The 25,242-nt window shown below is 38.8% G+C and overlaps 1 protein-coding gene and 1 pseudogene across 1 annotated transcript in view; one reads left to right on the top strand and one right to left on the bottom strand.

Moving 5' to 3' along the window:
* EPSTI1 (epithelial stromal interaction 1) overlaps positions 1 to 23,708 on the top strand; it is a 72,103-nt gene extending 48,395 nt beyond the window's left edge. Inside the window, exons 6-9 of the mRNA XM_039877213.1 lie at positions 741 to 824; positions 11,987 to 12,060; positions 16,801 to 16,900; positions 23,173 to 23,708. Coding sequence (XP_039733147.1) covers positions 741 to 824; positions 11,987 to 12,060; positions 16,801 to 16,900; positions 23,173 to 23,181 — 267 coding nt within the window. The 3' untranslated portion in view covers positions 23,182 to 23,708. The remainder of the gene's footprint in view (positions 1 to 740; positions 825 to 11,986; positions 12,061 to 16,800; positions 16,901 to 23,172) is intronic.
* LOC120614532 (uncharacterized) lies at positions 2,448 to 2,566 on the bottom strand (annotated as a pseudogene).
* Positions 23,709 to 25,242: the final 1,534 nt, after the last annotated feature.

Below are 25,242 nucleotides of genomic sequence, written 5' to 3'. Positions count from 1 at the left end.
ATATGACAAATGAACAGACAGACTACTTGGAATCTCATAAATTCCAGAATATAGCGTGTGCCATGGCGACAGGGTGTGTCAGGAGACGAAAGTAACCCTACTGTGTGTGCTGGATCTCCTGAGACGCCCCCTTGAGGTCCTGGTCCTAATCAGGCAGAAATGGTGACTCCTGTGCTTCTAAACAGGTCTTGTTTTCCCACTCAGAAAAAAAAAAGGAGCCTCAGAGACAGGTTAGAGATGCAAAGACTTGGAAAGAAATGCGTCTCTAGAGTCATGTGGCATCAATCACCGGTTGACAGGCGATATAATAGAACACCATTAGGGAGCAGCAGACAGGTCAGAGCTTCTAAAGTCAGTGTCCCTATTGCTTGTCTCTGACACTGACTGATCAGCTAGTTGGAATATTCTTGAAAAATATTTAACTTTTCTCTATTTCAAATCCTTCTCGTTAGAAAGAATGTACTATGGCGACTACCTCTGAGGGGATATTTTAAAGCTTAGTTAAACAAACATTTAGATTATCCTTTAAAATGCTCTTATGTTGGCCTTTATCAAATGCCCCAAGGGGCTCCTTCAGACCTATGCATAAATCATTCAATAAGCAAGTGTGAATGGAGAATTTACTGTATGCTTAGGGCACACAGAGGTTGAATTATTCAAACCAGACCCATGATAGGCAGACCAGTATATTGTGATGATGCCTTGTCCAATGACTTTTTTTTTTTCCTATGCTTTTACAGGCCAGAAGCCAGGCTTATAGGGATTCTCTAAGGGAAGAAGAAAATCGAAAATTGCAAAAGATGAAGGAGGAACAGCATCAGAAGGTATTCGTGAGACCATCTCTATTAGTCCTTGCTAATTATTTACTTGTGGTACTGGATCATTTTGAAAGGTTTCTGAACAGAAATATTTACATACATGAAAATCCTGAAAAAATAACACAAACATTAAAAATCAAAGATGAGCTGCAGGTGTGTTTTAAGAGCGTGGTGATGGCTGATTCTGGCAGAAACGCTCGCGGCACTTTGCCTCACAGGGGGCTACAGTGTGTCTGCTGTCGCTGGCGCCAGTGGTTCACCGAGATGCTAGAACACTTGTGACCTTATCTTCTATAAAACATAACCAACGTCACTGCCATTTTTAAGCCAAAGATATACGAAATTACAAATAGTGTCCAGAGAATACTACAATGCACAACGAACAAAGTGGGTGTACATATTTGTGAAACCGGCTTAAATATTCACCTAAAAAATACACGTATAATAAAACATAAAAGGTTCTCTACACGTGAATAAAAATATGTGAGGCTTTCCAAAATTTTTGGGCAATAGAAATTGGTGCAATGAATGCAGAACCTCCTAAGAAGATTGCTCGAAAGGGTAATCCACATGAGAATATAAAATTTCTGTCATGGCAACTGAAAACATTCAGCATTTTGACTTGACGGTCATGCATGCCTTTGATATATAGGCTGAGCCAGGGCCAGAAGAACTCAGCTTGGCATCAGAATGGTGAGGAAGACCAGTGGTCACCTCCGAGGTACCACTTCATTCCAGGTCCTTTCAAAAAGCAAAATAATGTATTCAGCTACTTGGAGATAATCATTATCTTCCCCATATTTCTTATTTTCCAAATTTTCTTCTTGCCATATTGGCAGTTGACAGAGCTGTTATTTCTCCCAGGATACCTCTTAAATCTGTTTCTTCAGTTAAACAAATTGAATTCTGACTCCAATTTTCATTTCCTTGATTTGATTTAATTCGTTTTTATCCGTATGTCTTTGCTGCCCAAGGTAACTTAGGACAGCATTGTGTGTGTGAAAATCACATTATGGAATGGACTATATATAATAATTGCTGTTGCTATTGTTTGACCCTTTTGAGAGCTATCCTCCTTCCAACAGTGCTCAACCCTATACTTGTTCATAGTTTCGCCCGCCATACAGTATAAATGACCGTGTAACTAAGCTGCTTTGTGCACAGTAGGTAGTAGTTAAATCATTGAAAGAATAAATTATAAATTTACTTATTAAGTTACTACATCAACGGTGAAGAAGTCATGAAACATTTTTATCCCTTGGTATGTATACATATTTTTAAATCTTTTTCTTTTGACCTCATGTTGAAATCCACAATTAAATAAGCAATGTTTATAGTAATATTCTAGTAATTAGCAATTAGAAACTAAATCTGGTATATATACTCGTCTGTTGTATTTTCAATAATGTCTGTCAAATGTTAACATGAAAGTGTTAATCTACGATCTTTTAACTTAATACCGAGTCCTGAGGTATGTAGATACTGAGGAGAGTGTCGTGAATCAGTGTAGATATGATTTATTTCATTTTATTTGTTATTGGTTTTTTTTTTAGGCGAGGCAACCCTTGGTTGACCTCACAGATTGCAAGGACCTTGTCAACTTACAATCCCTTATTTTTTTATTTTTTACGCCTATGGCGCCTGGTCTTCCTAGGTGGTCTCCCATCCAAGTACTGACCAGGCTCAACCCTGCTTAGCTTCCGAGATCAGAAGGTATCGGGCTTGTTCAGGATAGCATGGCCGTGGATGATATGATTTATTTTAAAGTAACCTCTAGTGAGTTTTAAATAGTGTTTAATGAAGTTTGGTGTATATATTTGGAATGTGAAAACCATTAAAAGTAGAACATTTCCCAAAGAGAATGCTCAACAGATTAGAAAATCAGATCGGAGATTTAATTTTCAGGTTGAGCAGTTATTTTAAACAGTGAAAATTAAGTTATTTCTCAATCTTGTTTTTCTTCTGGAGCTAGACAAATATTGATACATACATCTTTTCTGGTTATTGATTAAACATATTTTTCTTTTACATAAATTATTTCCCTTTACTTTCAGTAAAATGAATAACGTTAGCATACAGATAATTCCATCATTAGGGATTTCAATGACAGTAGAATACATAAGGGCATTTATCAGAATTTTGTTCGGTCTGTTAGAAAATGTCCACTGAAGATGTTCCCAGCTGGGTAGAATCTGTCATTCCTTATCACTTCGAGGGGTTAGTGTAAGAAAACAAGAATGGTCATGTCTGTAAAGATACAGAAAACACACACTCATATCGTTGAGTCTATTCGTGTGCTTATTCATTCCCTTCATTCAACAAGTCTTTACTGAGTGACTGCTATGGAGCAACTTGTAAATACATCATTGAGATGACAGCACGTTTATTTTGCTCTCTCTGTCTCTGACTTTCACATTCTTTCACTACTCTGGTCTCTGGGGACAATAGGTTCTTCCTTAAATTTACGTTTGATTCAATTCCCTCTCAGAAATGTATTTATAATTCCCTTTTCTTTCCTTCAATATATTCTTCGGCATTGAATGCTGCTTGTACTTTGTCAAGAGATATGCTCACTCTTGTCGTTCTAAAATAAACAAACCAACTAACCCCTTCCTTGATTCTGTTATCTTCAGAGGTATCAGCTTTTCTGCTTGTACTAAATATATATATATAAAAATACAAAGGTAATCTTACTGTAATCATATTTTTATTACCCAGTTCTTCTTTAATCCCTTATGCTCTGGTTTATAATCATAAATGCTCTTCCTGAAACTGCTCTCTAAAGGTAAAACCCCTTCTGAACATGCAATTCAGTGGACTTTTTTGGAATCCCTGTCTTTCTGTAACAGTGTTTAATGCCACTTTAAAGCTTTCCTTTTCTGGCCTCTATTTACTGCATTATTCTGACTGTACTAAGAACAACCTATTTCTGGATTCATTCATTCATTCATTCATTCGATCAATCAACGAAGATATACTGAGCTCCTATTACATGCTGAGCCTTGTGCAAGATGCTGGAGCTTTAATTAAGAACAGGGTAAACAAGTTTTCTGCCCTCCCAATGTTTACTTTTTAATGGAAGAGACAATTAAAAGATGAATAAATGTTGTACTTTTTATTTTACAGTGATTAATCACTTTGTCGGAGCGCTGCAGAAGAAATTGTGTGTTGTGTTAACTTCAGAGTGGTGTATAAAATATCGTTGAATGCCTACCTCTTTCCTAAAACCCTAATTTTTTGCTCAGGTATTCATCTTGCTTAGCATGGCTTATCTTTCAGAGAAGGCAGACACCACTCCTGTCCCAGGGATCCCATCTCAAATGGTCCAACAGTTCACGGGAATTCCCTTCTCCTTGCCTGTGATTGGTTCAGCCATGGTTACGGAAAGTAGTTCCAACCAATGAGACTTAGCGAAATTTGCCCTTTCAGTTCAAAATTTTATCCATACGAAATGTACCACTCTTCCCATTTAGAGATTTTCAGCTTAATTTCTTTTTTGTCTTTTTTTGTCTGCTTCTGACATTTTCTCTGCCAGCTATTTTGTTAGAATTTATGTGGCAATTTTTTCCCCCATCACTTAACTTTAGCCTCTCTGTGTCACTTGGCTTAAATTAGATTTCTAGGGACAAGATAAAAATGGCTGGTTTTTCTTTTACCCCATTTTGCAATCTCTTTTAATAGGTAAACTTTATATAGTCTGATTTATTGTATTTGCACGTGTTCTTGCTACATAATTCACTTTTTAATCACGTTTTCTTGTTTCCTGCTCTTTATTTCGTGACTCCTTAAATTTTCTCCATTTCATTTATTTACTTCTCTCTTCTCTCTCTCCTCTCCTTCCCATGATATTAAATTTCACTGATTTTTTTTTTTTTTCATTTTGTCTGACCTTGGGTTGGCCTACTTAATCTCAAAATATGTGTCTCACTCCAGCTCAGGTCAATTTCTGTTTCCCTTTTACAGTTCATCCTCTACGTTGTCTCTTTTCTTCACTTCTGCGATAGGTAGTAAATAGATTTTGGAAATTCTAGATCTGTTCTCTATATCTCTTAATCGTTTTTGTTCTGCTTCCTGTCTCTTTGGCCTTTTTCATTGCATTCTGGGAGAAACATGTAGCTAGATCATCCTGCTTTCTAAATTATTTTGTAAGTTTTTATTCTGTTTATTTGGCACATGTATTAAATTTCTTCATTTACCAAGGTGGCCGATTTACTTTCTCATAGCAACGTTCTGCTTTATAAGTGTAATATTCTTACCGATTTCTTCACTGATGACAATTATACGAACATTAACATCTTCCATTTACTGTTTTAACAGTAGTTTTTCCTTTCCATTTTTAAGTTTTATCTCCCATGGTCTTCTTTCCCAATTGTTTGGTGATTCTTGGTTATCGTGTCATGTTTCTTTGGGGATGCTGCTAAGTCAGGACACAAGAGCTCTTCTGATAGAAAACCTCTTATTCTCATGTAGTCAGTGGGTACCCGGGACATTGTCCTGCTTCTCTGATCTCAGTCACCCCTCCTCCATTCACTGTTTACCCTGTGGGCCATGTCAGTGCTGCCTAGGAGTCATACCAGTGTGGAGGGAAAGAGCCCACTGCCTCTCCATGCAGTTCTCCATCTTAATCACCGCCTCAGTCTTCCCTGCTGGAGCTCCGTCGGAAGCACCGCTACCTCATCAGTTTTCCTGGTACATTTGTTTCTCCGTACACTTTATTCACTCTCCTTTCTACCTTTTAGGAATTAAAAAAGTTGCTTCCAATAGGCTGATCGCACTTACTGATTTTTGCACGGTTATTGATTTGACATAGTCATTTGGAAAGTGAAGACAAACCAAAAAATAAAAACAAAATATTTAAATTATTGGGAGACAGAGAAAATTATTGTAGAACACATAACAAATTATGGCGAGAGTACTTTGTGAAGAACGCACGCAAAGCTGTTCTCTTGAGACCTTGTACTCGGCAAGATCATAACTTTAAATCCAATCAGTACTACAAAAAAAGAAATGAATTAAGGACCCAATTCAAGAATTTAGAACAGGAACAATAAATGGATACTGAAGGAAGTAATTAAGATAAGAACAGAAATTAATAACAAACTTCAAGAAACAGCTGTTATAAACATCTGACAGCTTGTTCTTTGATAAGGTCAACAAAATGAGCAAATCTTGGCAAGTCTGATCAATAAGAGATTAGTAAAGATGCAAATATACAACATTAGAAATGAGAGACTAGAGCTATAGATTTAGAAAAGATTAAGTTTATATTACTATAGATATACTGTGTTAATAAGTTGAATATGTAGATTAAGTGATTTTATAGAAAAAGATAGTTCTCTAAAATAACTCAAAGAATTAAAATACATAAAGACAAATGAACATGCAAGTGATTTCTAAAGTTTTCTGAGAATTACTTCCCCCTAACAAGCTAAACTGGGATGATTTTATAAGCAAGTTAATTGGAATTTACAAGGAACAGATTTTTTTCCTGTACTTTACAAATTGTTTCATAGTAAGGAAAAAGATACATTAATGTAGAATTTATATTATTTAACTACCATTCCCACGATGTCACAAACTGATAAAGAGAGCGCGTGCGCACACACACATGCACACACGTGCACAGAAACTTACAGAGATCAACATCTGAAAGAAAATTTCTAGTTAATGGGGGTTTTCTCTTAAATAATTTATCGTGGTCACGTAAGATTTATTTTAGGAATGCAAAGATCACTAGCCATATGTTATAACTTTTTATATCTTGTAACTGCAATAGGACGTCATGAAAGAAAAAGCATTTGAACGCATCTTTAGTTGTAAAACAAAGTGTATGTTTTACCTCTACTATCAATTAAAAATAAGTATAGTGAATGTGATATAAAAATTTTTCTTAGCGTTCATGTTGCCTTCCAAACCAATAACCAATAGCACAGTCAGTGGTGAACCACTACAGTAGGGCACAACATAAGGATACCCGCCACCCCTACCATCAAGCAGTATTATTCTGAAAATTCTAATCTAGTGCCTCTCAAAGGTATTTCATGAGGAATTCATTCCAGTTAAAAAAAAATCTCTTAATATAACATGGAATTGTTTTAGCCACTCGCGAAGACAAAAATTAAAAAGGAGCATTTTTAATGACTGGAAATAAGTAAAGTTATTTATGGATGAGAGCAAGTTGCCTGTGCAAGCCAAGCAATCCAAGAGAATTAACTGAAAAATGATTAGAACAAATAGAGGGAAATAAGTGAGAGTTAGTTATAAAACGTGTGTACAAAAATCAACAACTTTTTCACATAGCAGCAAAATTAATTAGAAAATATGAGATAAAAAGATCTCGCCAATAAGTGGCTACGTAAAAAATTGCTGAATTCCTAAAAAGAATTAGAAAACAAAAACCCTAAACCATCCTGTGATCCATAAGTGTCAATTTGAATAACGTAGAGATGGATGACACACCTGAGTTGAGTGGTAAAATTCAATATTGTAATAACTACAGTTCTATCCAAATTAATTCATGAGTTTAATGCAATTCTAATGAAAATTTCGACGTAATTTGAGGTAGTTTGAAAAACTCCACATTTCAACCGAGAGGATAATCATGAAATTAAACAAGAGGCTTTAGAAAATATGGATAATAATTTGTGTGTTTGCTGGGGCAAAGAGAACTTAAACGATTAGTTATCAAAAAATACTTCAATCTCTCTCATATTGCTGCTGGTGAGAGATGAACTAAAGAACTCTGGCAAAAACTAATTCTGATGAGTTTCCTAAAAGGAAAAGTATTAGAGCTCAAAGATGTATGCTCAGTCTGAAGAAATAACCAGGAATGCACACAAGATAGGTGTATGTACGAGGTTGTTTATTTTTAAAATAATATTAATGGAAAGTTTGAAACGATTTGGTCAGCAATAAAGGATTTGAAGATTTTCGAGTTTGGAATATTGTGCAGGAATGACTGCCATGTTTCGATGACATGGGAATATGCTCGCCCATGCGAAGATGCAAAGCTAAAGATTATAAATAGTCTGGGCGAGTTTTGAAACCTACCTCTTCTTGTACTTTGTGCACAGTATTTCATCTCTATACGCCTCGTCTGCTCTGTGTGATAGTGATGCTATTCACCTCATGGCTCCGCCTCTAGGGTTACATGAGAGAAAGCAGAAGGAGCGGGTATCCTCATGCCAGGCACGTGTTAGGCCTGGAAATGTGACCTGAAGTGATGATAAGACATTATAGTCTACGTGTATAAATCAAGAAATGAGGGAAATATACCAACATGTTAAAGGAGCTTATCTGTGGGTGGAGAGTTTTTATTATGTTTTCTTCTATAGTTTCCATACTTTATATACTTTCCACAATGAATGACTTAGATGAGGAAAAAAATGTTTTTCTGAAAGGAGAAAGTCGATAAGGAAATATTTCTGGGTGGTATACAGAGATCTGTGTGATTCGGTGGTTATTGTGGCTGGAAGTTTGTTACCCTGTGTATTAAAATAACAGAACTAATAACAGGAGAGGGAAGTACACATCACTGATGCTATTTTGGACTCCCCTACTTTACCCATTAGTGTTTACTTCCTCGGATTTGGTCAGTCTTTTCAATTTTGGGGGGTAGCTTCTACTTTTTCTCATAGCCAAGGCCTTTTTTGTCCTTACTGTGGGGAACCCTGGAACCAGGACTTCTCTAGACTGTCACCCCTCCCTCCAAAACTCTCCTGTCTTAAAAAAAACATTAAAAAGAAGGGGTTCTTTAACTCTCATGGCATTAATGCTTCTGCTTCCACTGTCCTCTTCCGCTCGTTGAGTTGAGAGGACATGTTCTCCTGGGAGGAGTTCGTCCTGCCCCGTGAAGGCACTTTAACGCTAACATAAAGTGGTCACGCTGAACCACGTCGGGACACGCCCCACTGGGATTCAGACATCATTTTAAAATGAGTCTACCCTCGTCTTCTGATATTCCAACACCGCCCTGCTTCGGAGCGCGGCTTTTACTGCAGCCTCATCCAGTTTCTCAGGCATCCAGCCTTGGACACATCTGTCTGTTGTACAGTTGACCTTTCGGTAAATGAGACAACAGAAGTGATTTCTACAACCTCCAGCAGGAAGCGGTGACCCTTTGCTTCCGGCGGCAGCTTGGGCCCCCCAGCACTGTCTCTTGGTCTCCACCTGCAGCTGCCCAGGGAGAGAGCGGCCCTCTCAGAGCCCCTACGGCCAGTGGCACCTTTGCAGAGTTGACCTCATTTACCATCCACCACTTGGCCAATGTTTAGGGAAGTTCTGCTCTTGGCATCTCCCAGATGACCTGGTGACCACATTACTTAAGCACGCCCTTTGAATGGAGTTCTGTCTGAATGCAAGTTGCGCGGAGCAGAGAGAAGACACAGCCTCCTTCTTCCGGGAGCCTTCGAGGACGCACTTGAAGTATTAAACACCGAGAAACATTTCATCCTTTTTTCTCTTGCTTGTATTCCTTCCTTCCTATTCCCACTTCATACGTGGTGCTTGAAATTGTGTCCAGCCACGCATTTCCTTCTGCTGTGTATCACGGTTGTTTCTGGGTCTGTCTGCCTCATTCGACCGTGATTTCCTTCAGGGCGGAGCCGTGTCTGTGCGCATCTGTATCTTTAGCTTGAATCCAGGTGTCTGCACAATGATTGGTGCTTAACACATATGTGTTGAGTGAGAAAGAACTTAACGGTGTCTTAGATACTTGCGTCACGTCCCTCCTACTTAGACTATTTTGATTTTCTTAACGTCTAAAGCTCAGTCTTGGAACAGAGATGACTTATTTTGTATCCATCCACCTAGGCAGTGCGCTTCTGTGTGCGAACCCAGCAAATGAACCAAGATATGCTTAGAAGGCGTCTGGATGCCTCCTCAGTGGCTGTCAGTTCAGCAGTTCAAATTAATTATCTTTCGTGATACCGAAGGAACACCAGCTTCTCCCTAGTAAATATGTTTGGCTAGTTATAGAATAATAACCCTGAGCGCAGAGCCTCCCCTTCTGCCATCTGGAGCGCTGTTCTCGCGTGGCGAGGCCTCATTGACTCCCCACCCCCAGTTTTCTCTGATCTGGGTTTTCTCCTGATCTTTGCCTTTGGAATGGGATGCTGCATATTTCTCTCTTCCCATCCTCTTTTTTCCTCCCTGACAGTTCTTGGCATCATAATGAAGTCTTTCGCTCTTTTATGTTTTCAAGTATTAAAAACTTTTTTCTTTCAACAAAAGAAAGCGTAAGGAAACGGAAATGGTCTCCCACACAGAAATGGTATGAGGAAGTAGTATATTCACACGGTTCAAAAGTTAAAATACTAAATATGTGTTTAAACTTCCTACCCTGCCCATCTACCCTCCACGTGTGTCTCCCCAGTAGTAATTACAGTTCATTTTTTAGTGTGTGTTTTTTCTTTAAAATGCTTTAAACATGATGTACACCAGCCTATAAAAATTGAAATGGATGTAAGTGTATTTTTTCTGTCTACATGGAGCAGTCCTAGGAAAACTGCCCTGGACTTGTTATCATTTAATGTATCTTAAGAGCTGTCCCCATTGCCACCTCTCTCCTCCCGCACCTGCCTCATTCTCTGTGACTGTCGCATAGTATTCCTCTGTGTAGACGCTCTAAGTCATCGCGCCAGTTCCTTATTAATGAGCGTTATGCCTTTCTGTTGAACTTTTACCATTTCCGTAATGTGACTGTGACTGTCATTTAAACATCTTTGAACACTTGTGCAAAAGATGTCTACTTTTTACATGTCGAGCTTATTGTTAACTCGTCCTCCAAAAACTAAATTAATTTTCACTAACTTAGACACTGCCCCAAAGTGCTTGAATGTACCTGATGGTCTGTCAGACTGTTCTACTTTTTGTCCATAGGCTAGGGGGAAATTTTTTTATCTCATTGTTTCAATTTATATTTCTTTGATTGTGTGTGAAGATGGTGGCCATTTTGAATTTATAGGTAATACGTAGTTTATCTGTGAACCGCGTCTAATTATCCTTTGGCTGTTTTTCTGTCTGGTGGTGGTTTTTCTCTTATTGGTTTACATGAAGTCTTCAGCCCCCTCCTCAGGCCTTCCTTGAGACTCTCTCTAAAATAGTAACCGAGCCTCATATCAGCATGTTTAATCCTCTGCATAGCATGACCATTGAATGTTTCTTTCACTAATTTGTGATTTCCTTTATTCTACGATATAAACTCTGAAGGAGCAAGGATATGATCTGTCTCATTCATTAATGTACCTCCATCACATAATTCCAAGCCTTTATTCATAATGAGCACTAAGGTAATTTCGAATGAATGGATGAATGAATGAATGAATCGGCCTATAGGTGGCATAAAAATTTAATTATTTTAATTTGTTTATGATGTTCTTTTCCCACTGGAAGCTTTGGATTTTTATTCAGTCAAATTTATCAGTCTTTTTTCTTTCTGCCTTTCGCTGCCTTTGAAATGAAATTTAAAACTCAGTCTGCCTCAATGTAGGTAGTTCAGTATTAGAGAAATCCTGGTACCTAGTTCTTTGGTTTAATACTGTAAATGTAGTAACTGAGTTTGGAGTTTCAGCTGCCTCTTCCAAGAGGGTAATCAGAATGTCAGAAGCTAGAGATTCAGTTGCAGTAACGTGATCTCCTATTTGAAGGAAAGTATTTCCTCCTGGGAGTTCAAAGTTCTATTAATATTAGAAGTAACGAGTCAATAACAGGTTGAGTGATTATTCTCCAGGCTGGAGAATCTTTCACTAATGGAATTGCACTACAGAATTGAATCCAGTGTTTATTTGTAAGTGGCTATGAGTTTATTAGGAAAGAAATGCTAGAGAAATGGCTAAGCAATAGTATTGTGTGACATTCCTTAAGGGACTAATTTGATTTGTTTTTCTTTGTTAAGACACAGGTAAATTTGACTCACGTTGTGTTTCTCTCTGCACACGTTGTGCCTCTTGGTCTGATATCTTGAACCTGATTTTTAATCTCACAATTTAGGCACAATTATTTTTGCTACCTAGCTATATAAGAAAATAATCGTGCATGGAAATGGTACTTAAGTAAAAGTTTCAAAAATGAAATATTGCACCAACCAAGGTTAACTATGTCATTGATTTAGGTGTCTTCTGTATAACCAGGTTAACTTAAAACCATATTTTAAAACTTATTGTTCCTAGAGTGAATTACTGGAATTGAAGCGCCAGCAGCAGGAGGAAGAAAGAAGCAAAACCCAGCAGGCTGAACACAGGAGGTAGAAATGGCTGATAAAAATAAGCATGCTTGGTTAAGACAATGAAATTGCCTATGAAGTCTTTGCAATGTTTTAAGAAAACACTACAGTAATATTGAATACAGTCTTAGGACCTATATTACCTTTTAGATTCTTTTATTATTAAGGTATAATAATACCTAAGAGGACGACAACTGCTACACACACATGTATATACACATACAATAGCCAATTTTTCTGGATAGGTGGCATAAATTTACACTAGAAACCGAATCATGCCTACGAGCTATGTGTTTCTTTAAGTGATACCGAGTTTGCCTCCCACGGAAAGAAGCACCTTCATCCTTTGAGATGGTGTTTGCCATCTGTAGACTACTGCAGAATAATTGGATTTGTGTAGGTGGTGGGATGCGCATACTTGAATACAAAAGCTCAGACAAAAACTGCCATAAAGTCGTTTCATATTGACTAACACATTAGGGGAAAAAAAATATATTAAAATAGAACCATTAAAGACTTTTTAATAATGTAAGTACTCGCTATCCTATTCCTAATAGCAGACATTGAGTACCCAGTAAAATATCATGTCGATGTCAGGACAGTGCTAATAGCCACCGTACCTGTCATTATTAGGTTAGGACTTTCCTGAGGGGCACTTGGGTCATTTGAGTTTATTGCGGTGTGCTTGAGTGTCTCAGGAGAATAATATAACGTAAAGGCTCTCCTGATTTAAAGGGGCAAATTCTTCTTTTGAAACCGAGTGGCTTCTTTTATGTGTTCAACCTTCCCACTGTCATTAACATGTTTTTTTTAAAATTCTGGTGCTTTCGTTTTGTACATGAGACTTTAAAAGGTGTAAATGGAAGCTCCCATTCTGCTGGAGCCCCGAGCTGTGGATGGGCGCTCATATTCTTTTGACTATATTTCACGGCTTCCATAGCCCCATCAAAATAGTGTAAAAATGTCAAATGTGAATTCGTGTGTTCTTCTCTGGTCATAAGGAAATATCGAAACTCTGATATACTGGTGAGACTATTTTGTTGGGTGAGGGGACACCATTACAAAACGCTATCTGTGTTTTGTAAAATAAGCCATAATTAATTTAGTTTTTTATTGTTTTTTTTTCTCATTTTCTTTTTAAAAGTCTTTATTAAAAGTAAATAAATAAATAAACCCGACATTATACCTGTATACCACCAGTTGTTCGTACTAGCCAGTTACTTTTCTGGATTTCTGAGGATTGTAAGCTTTACGCATCTTAAAGATAACGATATATCACATTAACAGGCCCCAGTGCTAAGAAATTGATCTTCAATAGGCACCCAATACAAATACAAATTATTCGATTACAGGCAGAAAGGATTACTTTTTTGTTCTAGGAACCTTGAGCCTCATTCTTTAGGTTTGTTTCCATACTGCTGAATACCTAAATATCGGTGGGGCTATTTATTTTCTATACTATATTTTATCTTTGTATCGATTTTAGTTAAATATAGATCCAAATATACATATAATCCATGGTGAAATCTCTCTGGATAATAATTTAGTAATCAGTTTTGAAAGAACTGATCAAGTCTTTAAACACATTTTTTTTAATATTCTAAATCAGTTCCTGAAAAGTTTATGTTTATATTGCATTTAGAGTTTATAGTGAGCTTTCTCATGCTATTATATGAAAATACGCATTCAGTAACCTCTTAATGAATAAAATAGCTTTGTCTACTCCTGCTGAGGGCAACAACACAAGCCGTGTAGTCGGTGTGTCGGGGACATAAGTTAACTTTTCTCCTTAAGGGACATTAATTTCATTGGAGTCAAAAAGACAATGTGCTTTCTATTGTTTAGAAGTTCACACAGCTGAAAACTCATCTCAAAACTCAACTCTGAGTTTTATAGTAGAAAGCTTGTGGGATTCCCAACGTTTTCAATGAATCCTATATGACTGAGCTTGGTGCGCCTGCACCTGACCCAGTGTAACTTAGTAAGAAAAGAAAGTTGAAACTCCAGAGATGAGAAATAGACCTTGGAGGTCAAGGGCTTGAACGGATCTAGACTGCAGGCTGAAAACTGGAATGAACCAAATTGATTTATTGAAATGCGAACCATTCTTGAATAATAGTTTTTATCCAAATTAACCTTGAGGGAAAAAAAAAATCCAGAGCATTGGTTTGACAGCAATGAAATATATGTGCTTTCTAATACTAGTACACCAAAATATAAATGTACTTTTTTCTCCCTTCTTTTTGAATTCTTGATAGGAATTGAGAAAAACAATCTCTCTTACCACCCATGATCTCTGTTTGCCCCACTCTGCTGTCCTCCTAGTAACTGATGATAAAGAGTGAATCGCATCACCCCATGTACACAAGTCATCAGTTTGAGTGAATTCACAGCAGAGGGCAATGAGTAGTTTTACAGTCTGCTCACCACTGCATGAAGCAGCTGCAGTCACAGAAGCAGGCAGAGGAGGGGCTTCTGGATTATTCATTCATTCATTCATTCATTCATTCATTCATTCATTCATTCATTCATCTTTTACTTATCAGAGCACACTCTGCGAAGGCTTTGTTCCAGGCACTGAGAGTAGGCGTAAACAAGGCAGAGAAATCCCAGACTATGTGGAAATTACAACCTGGAGGAAAGAAATAGAAATGAACAATTTAACGGCAAGATTATTTCAGACAGTGCTACGTACCGTAAGGACCACATCGCGGGATAATGTTAAGAGAGAGATTGGAGGCGATAATTTTTTAAAGAAGAGCTGACGTCACAGGATCATAGCCAGGGGGGACAAAAACATATGGATGTCCTCTATTATCAGGCATAGGAACAAACGCAGGGGCTCTACAGTGAGAATGAGCTTGGACTTTTTGAGTTCCAGATGATTGGGTTTTAGATGGTGAGGAAGAGAATAATACAAAATAAGGTAGGAAAGGTGGCGGGAGCCAGAAAATAGAAGATTTCAGAAGCCAGCGATTTTACTCTAAGACGAATGAGAAGTCATGGGAGGGCTCTGAGCAGTAGGAAGGCAGGACCCCTTTATGAGTAAGTCAGCTGGTTGTGTGGAGAATGGATCATGGAGAGCGGGAATGGAAGCAGAAGCGAGGTGAGGGAGCATGATTTGGACTAGAGCGGTGGCCATGGAAAGGAATGGCTGAATTCAGGAGGTCTTCAGTGGGTGGAGCCAGGACTTCCAGTGGTCAGAAGCGAGGCAGTATGGGGCACGTTGAGGGAAAGTCCATTTTTGTCACCAACCGAAAGACTGGATAAACAGCCCAGAATACCACTGGTCATGTTGTTTATGAGGGAGCGGGGTCAGCTTTCTCCTCCTTAATATGCAGATCTCCAGCTAAGTAAGGTCCCGTTCAATTTGCATGCAGAGAGGTCCTGTAAAGGTGACTCAAACTAAGCTCTGCAGCGAACCAGGCTGACCAGAATATGGCGCTCAGATGATTTTATGGTGAGGGGGAAAAAAGAGTTTTCTAATAATGAAGATGGAACAAGGTCTGATGGGATTTGAAGTTGTCGAGAAAACAGCAACCCAGTGAGTTAGAGATCCAACTGTGTCAACATGCAGTTGGCATTTTAGCCAGCACTGAGCAAGCACAGACCAGCCAAAACAAAAAACGCCAGCTTCTGACTTTGCCACCAAGCAGTCATCATCCTCAAAGTCCACAAATCTCCCACAGTCACTGACTTACAGCCACCTGCCATGACCACAATCTGCCAGTCTCCATCACCGAAAGGGGGCCGATATGACTGGGTCCCGCTCACCCTTCCCCGGTGAACGCGTGCTGAGTTGCTGCTCCGCACCAGACACTGCGTTTCTGCCAAGAAGCTCACGGTCTTAATGGCTTTGTTCTTCAGTAGCTCGATGGCACCGGAGGGCACCGTTCCAACGCTGTTTCTCCAGCCTTCACGTCCCTCACTCTACTCGGCCATACCAAGGCAGCTCAGAGCATGCTGTGGCCTGGAATTTACTTTTTTAAGTTAAAAAATTTTCGTTTAAAATTTTTCATTCCTTAGCGGGACCGGCATGTCCAAGTCCATGAAACAAATATTTAGACTCCTGAATTATAGAGCGAACATCCAGGTAGCCAGCTCCAGAAACAGAAGATAACCATGACCCTACACTTCAGCCTCATTCCGACCATAATGACAATCACTTTCTGTCCTTCTTTTGTGGTCTTACCTCCTACGTGTCAAACTTAATTTCCGAGATGGGTTGCTGCAAGTATGACCAAGCATCAGGGAAAGGCGTACCCATTCCGTCTGAAAATTCGGGGCTCCCTCTTACGCTGTTTCCTTTTCCCCATACGTTCTTCCCACCTTCTTTTTTTCACTTGCGGGATTTACTTAACACGACTGGCACATGGGAGGGACATCTCCCTGGCAACGACGGTGCCTCAGAGCAATTTTTGGTTTCTCTTCACATTTCCGTTCTCGCAGAAGCTTCTCTCTTTCCTCCACCCCTGGGGTTCATGGCTGACATGGGCTTCAGGGATGCATGGGATGGGTGAGGAAATCTGTGAAGTTAAGAACTGGGCCCCCCTCCGGCCTGAGCCAGAACGGGCGCCAGCTCCAGCCAAGGGCTGTTAACAGCATGTCAGAGTTAATGTGAAAAGAAGTGTTGGTAGGTTTCTTCTAAGCCGAAGGGAGGAGGCGATCCCCATGGTCAGCCGGATGGCACGCTGGGTCCTCAGAACCCTCTGAGCCCGGCAGCAAGCTTTGCACTGACGCGCATTTTTCATTGTTTTAAAGGGTCAATAATGCTTTTCTGGACCGACTCCAAGGCAGAAGTGACCCAGGTGGCCTGGAATACTTTGGAGGCAATTGGAACCTGAATGGTGGTAGAGGCTGGGTGAGTTTTTCCCTTTTCTCTTAAAAAAAAAAAAAGAAAAGAAAAAATTCTTTCAAAGTTGAAGAATAAAACCAATGAGAATTTTAAAAAATATGTCATGGCCTTGTCCCAAATATTTTTTTGGTGTGCTGTTCAGCTGTGCGATGGGCAGTCAGCCAGGGTGATTACTGTAAATTCCACAATAGCTTCTGAGAGAGGGAGAAAGTCCTCATTTCGGCTCAGCCAGTCGCAATAAAAAATGACACCTGCCCTGTGACTGCCTGGACTGTAAGGCTTTTTATCACCCCTGGCCCAGGCTTACAACAAAAACAAGTGAATTTTTTTTTTTCTTTCAGGAAGATTGTAAGTGAAATATGGTTATAAAAATAGTAAGCATTCTCTGGTAATACATTCTTTCAGCGAAGCTAGCGTATCAAAGAAACCAGTATTTAATTTTTCACTGCAAAATGATTTTTTAAAAAACCCTACAGCAAAAGGCACTTTTTAAAAATGAAACGTCCTTACAGATTTTTGTGAAGAAAACCTTGCAACTTGTAATATGCGTTTAATGCGTTTTTATGCACCATCTATTACTGAATCAGCACCAAATCTTTGGCATGTGTGTGATTGTGGGGTTTGCAATGTATACAAAATCAAAACTAACTACAGTAGGCTTTACAACTTAACCGTAAGCCCAAGTGCATATGTATCTATTCAAAAAAAAAAAAATGGAGCAGATAGCAATCTTTAAATTGGTAAAAGACAGCAAAATAACCAAGTGCTTGTTGACCTGGAAACTCTAAGAAAAGAGCACTTTTTAATGAACACTTGATAAACAAAAGATCATTTTCGAGGAGACGATCTGTTAGAAATCTTACATACATGTTTCCTTAAAATGCATCCAGTAGTTAAAATTCATAGATAGATTTCACAAATGTATACATATCGAAGATAACCGAATGTAAGCAGATTTGCAGAGAATGCATAGCGGTCGTGTCTGTACATCCATCATTTATGGTCACGTGTATTACTACGGCATTCAGAAAAGAGACAACACGAGAGAGAGAAAAGAGTCTAAATACAGTGTTTTGGCATCGCGTGTTACAATTTACAAATTATATGAGTTTAAGACATTGTCCAAGTTCATGCAATTTTTAAGTCGTAAAATGCAATTGAAACTCAGATTTTGGACAGGACTTGGAAACACACTGCACGTTTTCTCCTCCGTTTAACCACTCCCCAGGTGTAGAGCATACCTGAGATTGAGGGGGAGATGATGTGCGAGAGCAAATGAACACCACATGGGCTGCTGCTGAGGGAGTGAGGACGAGGAGATCTGGCTCACCAGTGGCCGATGGTAGGCCTGACGTCAGTGAGCGAAGAAATCGTCATTAGGTTCCTCACAGATTGAAAAGGGAAAAGCATTGTTTCCTTGTGTGTGAGGGAGGATGACTGACGTGTCCTTAGTGGGACAGGCATCTCCAAGTCCAAGGTGCTTACTGGCTCTTCCCTTACTTGAAAGAAGTATGACCGAAAGGTGAGAACTTCTGGCTCCCACTTCTACCTCCACCTCTACCTCCCTACAGATATCCCTACCTGTGTGCCCGCTCTTCCTCGTGGACCAGTTTCTGTCTCCTCCACCGACTGGGGAACTCCGTTCTCATAATACTCCCCCGTTCTGAATTGCCAGATGTTCATCTCAATTAGAAAATTCCCATCAGCGTAAAATATTAATAAGTAAACATTGTTACCACCTTTCCCTCTCACTGTTTGTTGTTGTTGTGTTGTTGTCCGCCTTTTAGAGCAAAACTTCAAGGCGTGTCTGTCCTTGCTGTCTCTGACGTCTTTCCTCCCATTTCTCTTAAACCCACTCTCATTGGGTTTCAGGCTTTACCAGCCTAACAGAAATGCTCTCGTCGTGGTCACAAACAACGTCCACATTGCAAGATCCAACGGCTGTTTCTCAGCCTTTGTTTTGTGACCTGTCAGCGTCATTTGTCATCGGTGATAAAACTGTTGCTTTACTTGGCTTCTGGGACACGGCCCTCGCCCGGATTTCCGCCTATTTTAGTGGCCACGCCTTTTCATTCTTCTTGGCTGAGTCCCCTGCATCTTTTCATCCTCTCCACATTGCAGCGCCTCGGGGATCCGCCTTGGACCACCTTCCATCCTTTGTGTTCACTTGATACCTCGGCGACCTCATTCAACTCATGCAATTAAAAACTGTATATATGCTTATTACCCCTGAATGTCTATTTCTAGCCTACACCTACCTCTTCCTCCGAGCCAGAGGCTTGCATACCCATTCGTCTGCTTAACATTTCTAACTTGTATAGCTTATAGATATTTCAACCTCGGCATGTCTAAAACTTAAACTTTAATTCCTTCGCCCCCGTGTCCTATCGACACTTTCTCCCATTTGCGTAATGACACAGCCCATCTCTCGCATCCCCCACAGCTGACCCATCAGGAGCTATTCGTGACTCTTCCTTCCAAATATATCCAGTCCAGAATCTTCTCATGAGCTTCGCCATTATTATCTTGTTCCAGCCTCTATCAGTGCTCATCTGGATTCTTGAAATAGCCTCCCAAGTGGTCTCATTGTTCCCCGACTCCCCCGTCTGGAGTCTGTTCTCCGTACGAGAGTGATGCCTTTGAAACAGTAGTCACATCCTGTCACCTTTCTGCTCAAAACCCCGCAACGGCTCCCAAATCACTTGGGGGAAAAGACAAGGTCTTCGCAGTAGCCGACCAGGTGCTGCGCATTCTGGACTCCGCTCTGCCCCAACACTCTCCTCCGACAGCGCTGCTTCCTCATTCCTCCTAGCCACGCTTGCTTTCTTGCTGGTCTTTGCAAATGTGAGGAACCTTAGGGCCTTCGCACCGGCTGCTCCCTCTACACTCTTCTGCAATATCCGTATGATTTGCTCCCCTTCAAGTATTTTCTTGGCTTCTACTTCAGTGAGGGTCCCTCGGCCATTTATTTAATACTGCCACCTGTTTCTTGCCATCTTCTTTTCGGGTTCCACGTTTTTTTTCCATCACACCCTGCAACCTCTAACATAATTTTTCTAACATCGTTTATTTATACGTCTTGTTGACTATTTACTCTTAGTCTCTCCTCGTGGTAATTTATGTTCCATATTCCATCAGAGCAGGGCCCTTTGGTTATTTTGTTCGCTGGTACATTCCAAGCATAAAACAGTGACTGGAACTTATTACAAGGACAAGGAAACAGGTGGCTGTGGTTGAGGTTCACCAAAACGACAAAGATTTAGAACTGAGTGATGTGATGTAGTAGTGACTAGATACCAAATTTTAAAATAGCTATGCATAAAACATCTGTTAAAATAAATACTGGATTTAAAACCATGAACAAAAACAAGAGACAAAGACAACCAAGAAGATTTGGAAAAAAAACCTCAAAACCCAACAACTTTTAGAAATAAAAAAAAAAAAAACAACTTTTAGAAATAAAAAACCATAATCATTGAAATTAAAGCACTCAATGAATTTATCATAATAAAAGGAATACAAATTAAGGACTAAACCAAAATATCATCTCTCATTTATTACTTGGCCAAAAATTCCAGAAAACAAAAGAGTTGGTAAGGCTCTAGAGAAACATGTTCTTTCACACATTGTTGCTGGGAATTCAAAATGATGCAAATGCTATGTAGATTAATTTGTTATTGTCTCCCCATAAAATAAAAACCAGCCCTAGACGTAGTATGGAAAAGTTCTACTAAATGTTCTAGGATCAGATTTTTCCAAATGTCTGGAAAGTTTCTTCAGATAAATGAAAAGGAAGAAGCATTCCTCAAAAGTATTAAACAGCTGAATGTAACTTTCAATCAAAATCAGGCAAAGACTACCCAGGAAATAAAAGACCAGTCTCACTCATAAACACAGATTCAAAAAAATGCACACAATTTTAGAAAGAAGCTGCAAAACTATTGTTCTCTGAAGCTCTCGAGATCTTGCTCTCTGGCATATGTCATCGGTTAGGCTCAAATAAACTCTCATATTTTTTTTTTTAAATTAACACAATTTTGATAGATTCAGTAATAAATTTTTAAAAGGCACAGTATGTCCTTATTAAATTGAATTTATCTCAAAGTGTAAGGTTGGCTTATCGTAAATGAATAAACAAACAAAATAAAACAAAAAAACTGAGATAATTCACCTCATAAATTATAGGACAAACACCATATGATCATCTCAATAGGTACAGAGAAAGCATTTGATAAATTTCAATACTTATTTATGGTAAAAACTTTTAGCAAACTAGGAATAGGACAGAAATTTCTTTAGCTAAAAAAAGGCATCAAAAATCTATAATCAAAATACATCAAAAACATTTCCTTTAAATCAGATTTAAGATATGAAAAAGAAAAAGTTTATAAATCACAGATGAGTCAATTATCTACCTAGAATATACAAAATAATTTATATTCAAATTATTAGAATAAATACGAGCCCAGCAATGTTGGTAGATATAAGATCAGTATATAAAAACTAACTTTGTTTCTACACATTGGGAATAAACAAAACAATCTAATAAAAAGATCCAATCAAAGATATATATAAAACCTTTTTTTTTAAATATATAAAATTTTATTGGAAGACAGTAAGGAATAGGTAAATGTAGAGTTATACCTTGTTAATGGATAGGAATGAGCTCTCTAATCATCCATGGATTTATTTAAGTTCTAATCAAAGCAAAGAACCGAGAATACCCAGTTCACTCCTAAAGATAAAGAAGTATATATGGGGACTTAATTAAACACTTAATATGATATGGAATCGGCACAGGCAGACTCAACCATTTCTGCAATTTTCATGTGTGACAGAAGGCGGAGTACAACTCGGGGGAAAATGAATTCTTCAACAAATCTGGTTGAATACCCATGTGAAATTATGTCCCTTCCTAACACCATGCATAAAAATCAGTTCCAGGTAGTTTAAAGCTTTTAAATAAAAAAAAAAGACTTTTTAAATTTCAGAAGAAACTAGACTAATTTGTAAAATTGAGCTAGGGAGGATTTCATAAGACCAAACTAAAAACCAAGAAGAAATGCCAACTATACATTAAAATAAAACATCTGTTCATCAAAGGACACCATACAAAAGGAAGAAAAGAAGCCATAAACTTTTATCTTGAATTTGCCTTGTAAATAAAAAAAAAGTTAACGAAAGGTTAATAATATAGGAAATATTAAAAACGTATCATTTTTTAGAAGTTGATAGATGAGATTGAACTCTACCAAGGAATGAGAGAGGAGAGATATTCCTAAGTCACAGGTAGGGCTCAGAGGAAGTATTGGAACCAGTGAAAAATCAAAGAAGAAAGGAAAAGAAGAGGCAAAAAAGACGATAAAACTATGATGAAAGCCAAAGGAAGAAGCTGTTTCTTCAAACGTCATGTAGACACTTAAGCAGTAGGCTTCTGATAAATAATATGTATTGGGTAGACAAATTAGATCGATCTTTATTTTTAAACCTTTTAAAATTTAAATCACGTTCTTCTCATATTACTTAATATATATTTATTATTTGATAATTGAAAATTGCTTTGTACGCATTTTAGTTTTCTAGAGTCCTCTATTAGTTTTCACGATGCACCTAGGTGGGACATTGAGAGTCACTTCAAATGGCCTTTTCCATGATAGCAGCAGGTGAGACCGTTTGGAATACTAGGAAACTAAATCCTTTGTCTTCAAGGGCAGTTAAGTTCGCCATGAGCTGAGATTTTAGATTTCCAGAGTGTTAGAGAACAGCGACAGTCTGAATCCCAAGGGTCACTCGGCCCAGCATTCTGGGAGGCTTGCTGGAGATTTCTTGGCTTTTGCAAATGGTGGTGAGGGAGGGGACTCATTCAGTCTATCTCCCTTCCTCAAGGCCCCCCGAGAAGCCTAGCACAATACAACTAGACTCCATGCATTTCCATTTAAATTGCTCTGCTCCACACCGTGTGAGTCCTGTCCTTGCTATAACTATGGAGGCAGGTGACAGCATTTAAGAACATTATTATTTGTGACCCATGTTAGCCTATCTCCAAGAACACAACCCACGACATCACTCAACATGCCATTTTATTGTTGACAGACTATTTTGCGAATCAAATGCAATGGGACTTGAAAGTCATTTCATTGGGACTTTAAATCATTAACAAAGAGTCACCTAAGCCTGGTGTAGTAAGAGTGTTCTTTGAAGGAACTTTATTGTGAACTTACAAAGGCTTTGAATTTTGTTTTGCTGCTTGTAGTAATTTTGTTTTCCTTGTCTTCCAGGATATATGAGAAATATTTACTTACATCTGGCCTTTATCAACTGACCTTGAAAACCTTCGTGAGATGCTTTTTTTTCTAATGTGGTTTCGCTCATCCTCGCTGCTTTTACCTGGACTTCAGTTGCTCACCCACTCAGCTGAGCCCCCGAGAGTGACAGGTTTCTCCCTGTCACGGGTTACGCATGTTTGAACGAGCTGATTACCAAACTCGTATTTAACCTTTACCACCAGTGATGCGTTACAGTATTTTTTTCTGATTGCATTTGCCTCTTATTGGCAGTATAATTTCAGCAATGTTAGTAAGACAGAAAATAAGGAAATCATTTGATGCTTTCAGATTAGCGAAATCTATGGATGCTGCGTGCTTGTCTCTCTACGCAGCTAATTCTCAGATCAGGTTTGGGGAAGATTTGGCATCTTTTTAGATTTTAATCCCGACTTTCTTAATTCAGTGTACAAATGTGAGCAAAAGAAAAATAAATATTTTATATTCTTTTAAACAAATTTATAAATAAATTTTGAACTACCTTTGCATAACTGGTTTGCTTTTATTTTTAATGAAGAGCTCTTGAGTTTTTCTCTCTTGAGGGGTCTCATTTTTACATTTTCCTTTACAGCACATATAGATCAAATATAAAACTACACTCACTATAGGATCTGTCTTTGGCCTTGTTTTACTTACTAATTCTGTCCCTCTGTTTTTCAGAATGGGACCATTTATTTTCTAAAAGGCCGTTTCTCCAAAAATTAACTAGATAAAAACGTAGACACTACATGTGGTTTGTAGATATTTTGAAAATTTGTCTTCGCTGTATGTAACCTATTTGCTATTGCTAACTTAATAGGTTTTTAATTCTACTCTTTCAACTTTGAACCACTTTTTAGGCCCTACAATGCAAAAGCATTGGTTTTCCCATGCTTTATGCTCCACCCATCCACCCCCGCCCCTGCCCCTGCGTCATGTTATATAGGGGAAACATTGCGTTCAGTCTTAAAATGAAGGTTTTAGGAGTGATTTTTGCAGCTGGACAACTAATAATACTTTGCAGCATTAAGAGATCTTTCGTGTTACCAGTCGCTCTGTTGAAATAAACTTATCTCTCTATTCAGGGGAAGGCTGGGACTTCCGATTTGGGGGCCAAGACTAGGGGAGGGGCTCACAGAAATGGGGCAAGGATGCAGCATAGAAAGGTCCACATGGGGTGGCACTGGTGGTGACACTGTGGACAGATGGTTCGCAGCTAGTTTCTCTGGAATAAATAATGCAGGGACTCTTGGTTTCCCTCTCCTCTGCCAGCTGAAGCAGCATTAGTGTTCGGTCCATTTGAAATCCTTGCCATTGCCTAATATGGGAAAAACAGACCCCTCAGCCTGGGTTGGAAGCACCGGCACACTGATTGTAAATGTGTGATTGTCGCAGACATTTTACTGCTGTGGCACGCAGCCCTTTCAGCCCCTACACCTGCCAGTCTGGCTACCTGACAGTCCACAGTCACGTTCGGGATTTTGTGTGTAGGCTGCCGTTTTCCAGTGTGTCACCAGAAGTCGATGCAGGGGAAGGGATGCTTTCTTACTCTGAGAACTCATGGGAAAGTTGGGGTCTGTTTCTCTTCTACTACCTGCTGTGACTTGCATTTCCAAACAAAGATATTTTGACCAAGTGTATGGTCTCATTAATTAAAAAAATCATCGTGCGGGTGTGGACAATTGTGACTTCATGGCCAAAATTCTCAAAAATATGTATGGGGTTGTAAACATCTTCCTTGAACAATTCTCTATGCAGGTAGAAGTAACCAGAAAATAAGCAAGAGTTTCACTTGCATAAGGGAGCGGACCATTTTGTTTTTTTTCACATTTAATCTGCCTCGTTGAATGGATTAAAATAAAATTTGAGTCTGGATAGGAATCTCAGCTTTCCAATCACCATCTCTGTGCTTTCAAAGTTTCTTTTTTTCCAAAGAAGAAAATAAAAACAAGACAAATTATTTAAAAGAAAATAGGCGTTTGTCATAGAAACTTTAGACATGTAAGTATAATGAATAATAGAAAAAAAGCTAGTGATTTTTAATGG

The sequence above is a fragment of the Pteropus medius genome, unplaced genomic scaffold (assembly GCF_902729225.1).
Source record: "Pteropus medius unplaced genomic scaffold, Ma_sr-lr_union100, whole genome shotgun sequence".
NCBI lineage: Eukaryota > Metazoa > Chordata > Mammalia > Chiroptera > Pteropodidae > Pteropus > Pteropus medius.
Note: the sequence above shows the minus strand (reverse complement) of the source record. Positions and strands in the feature narration are given on the sequence as shown.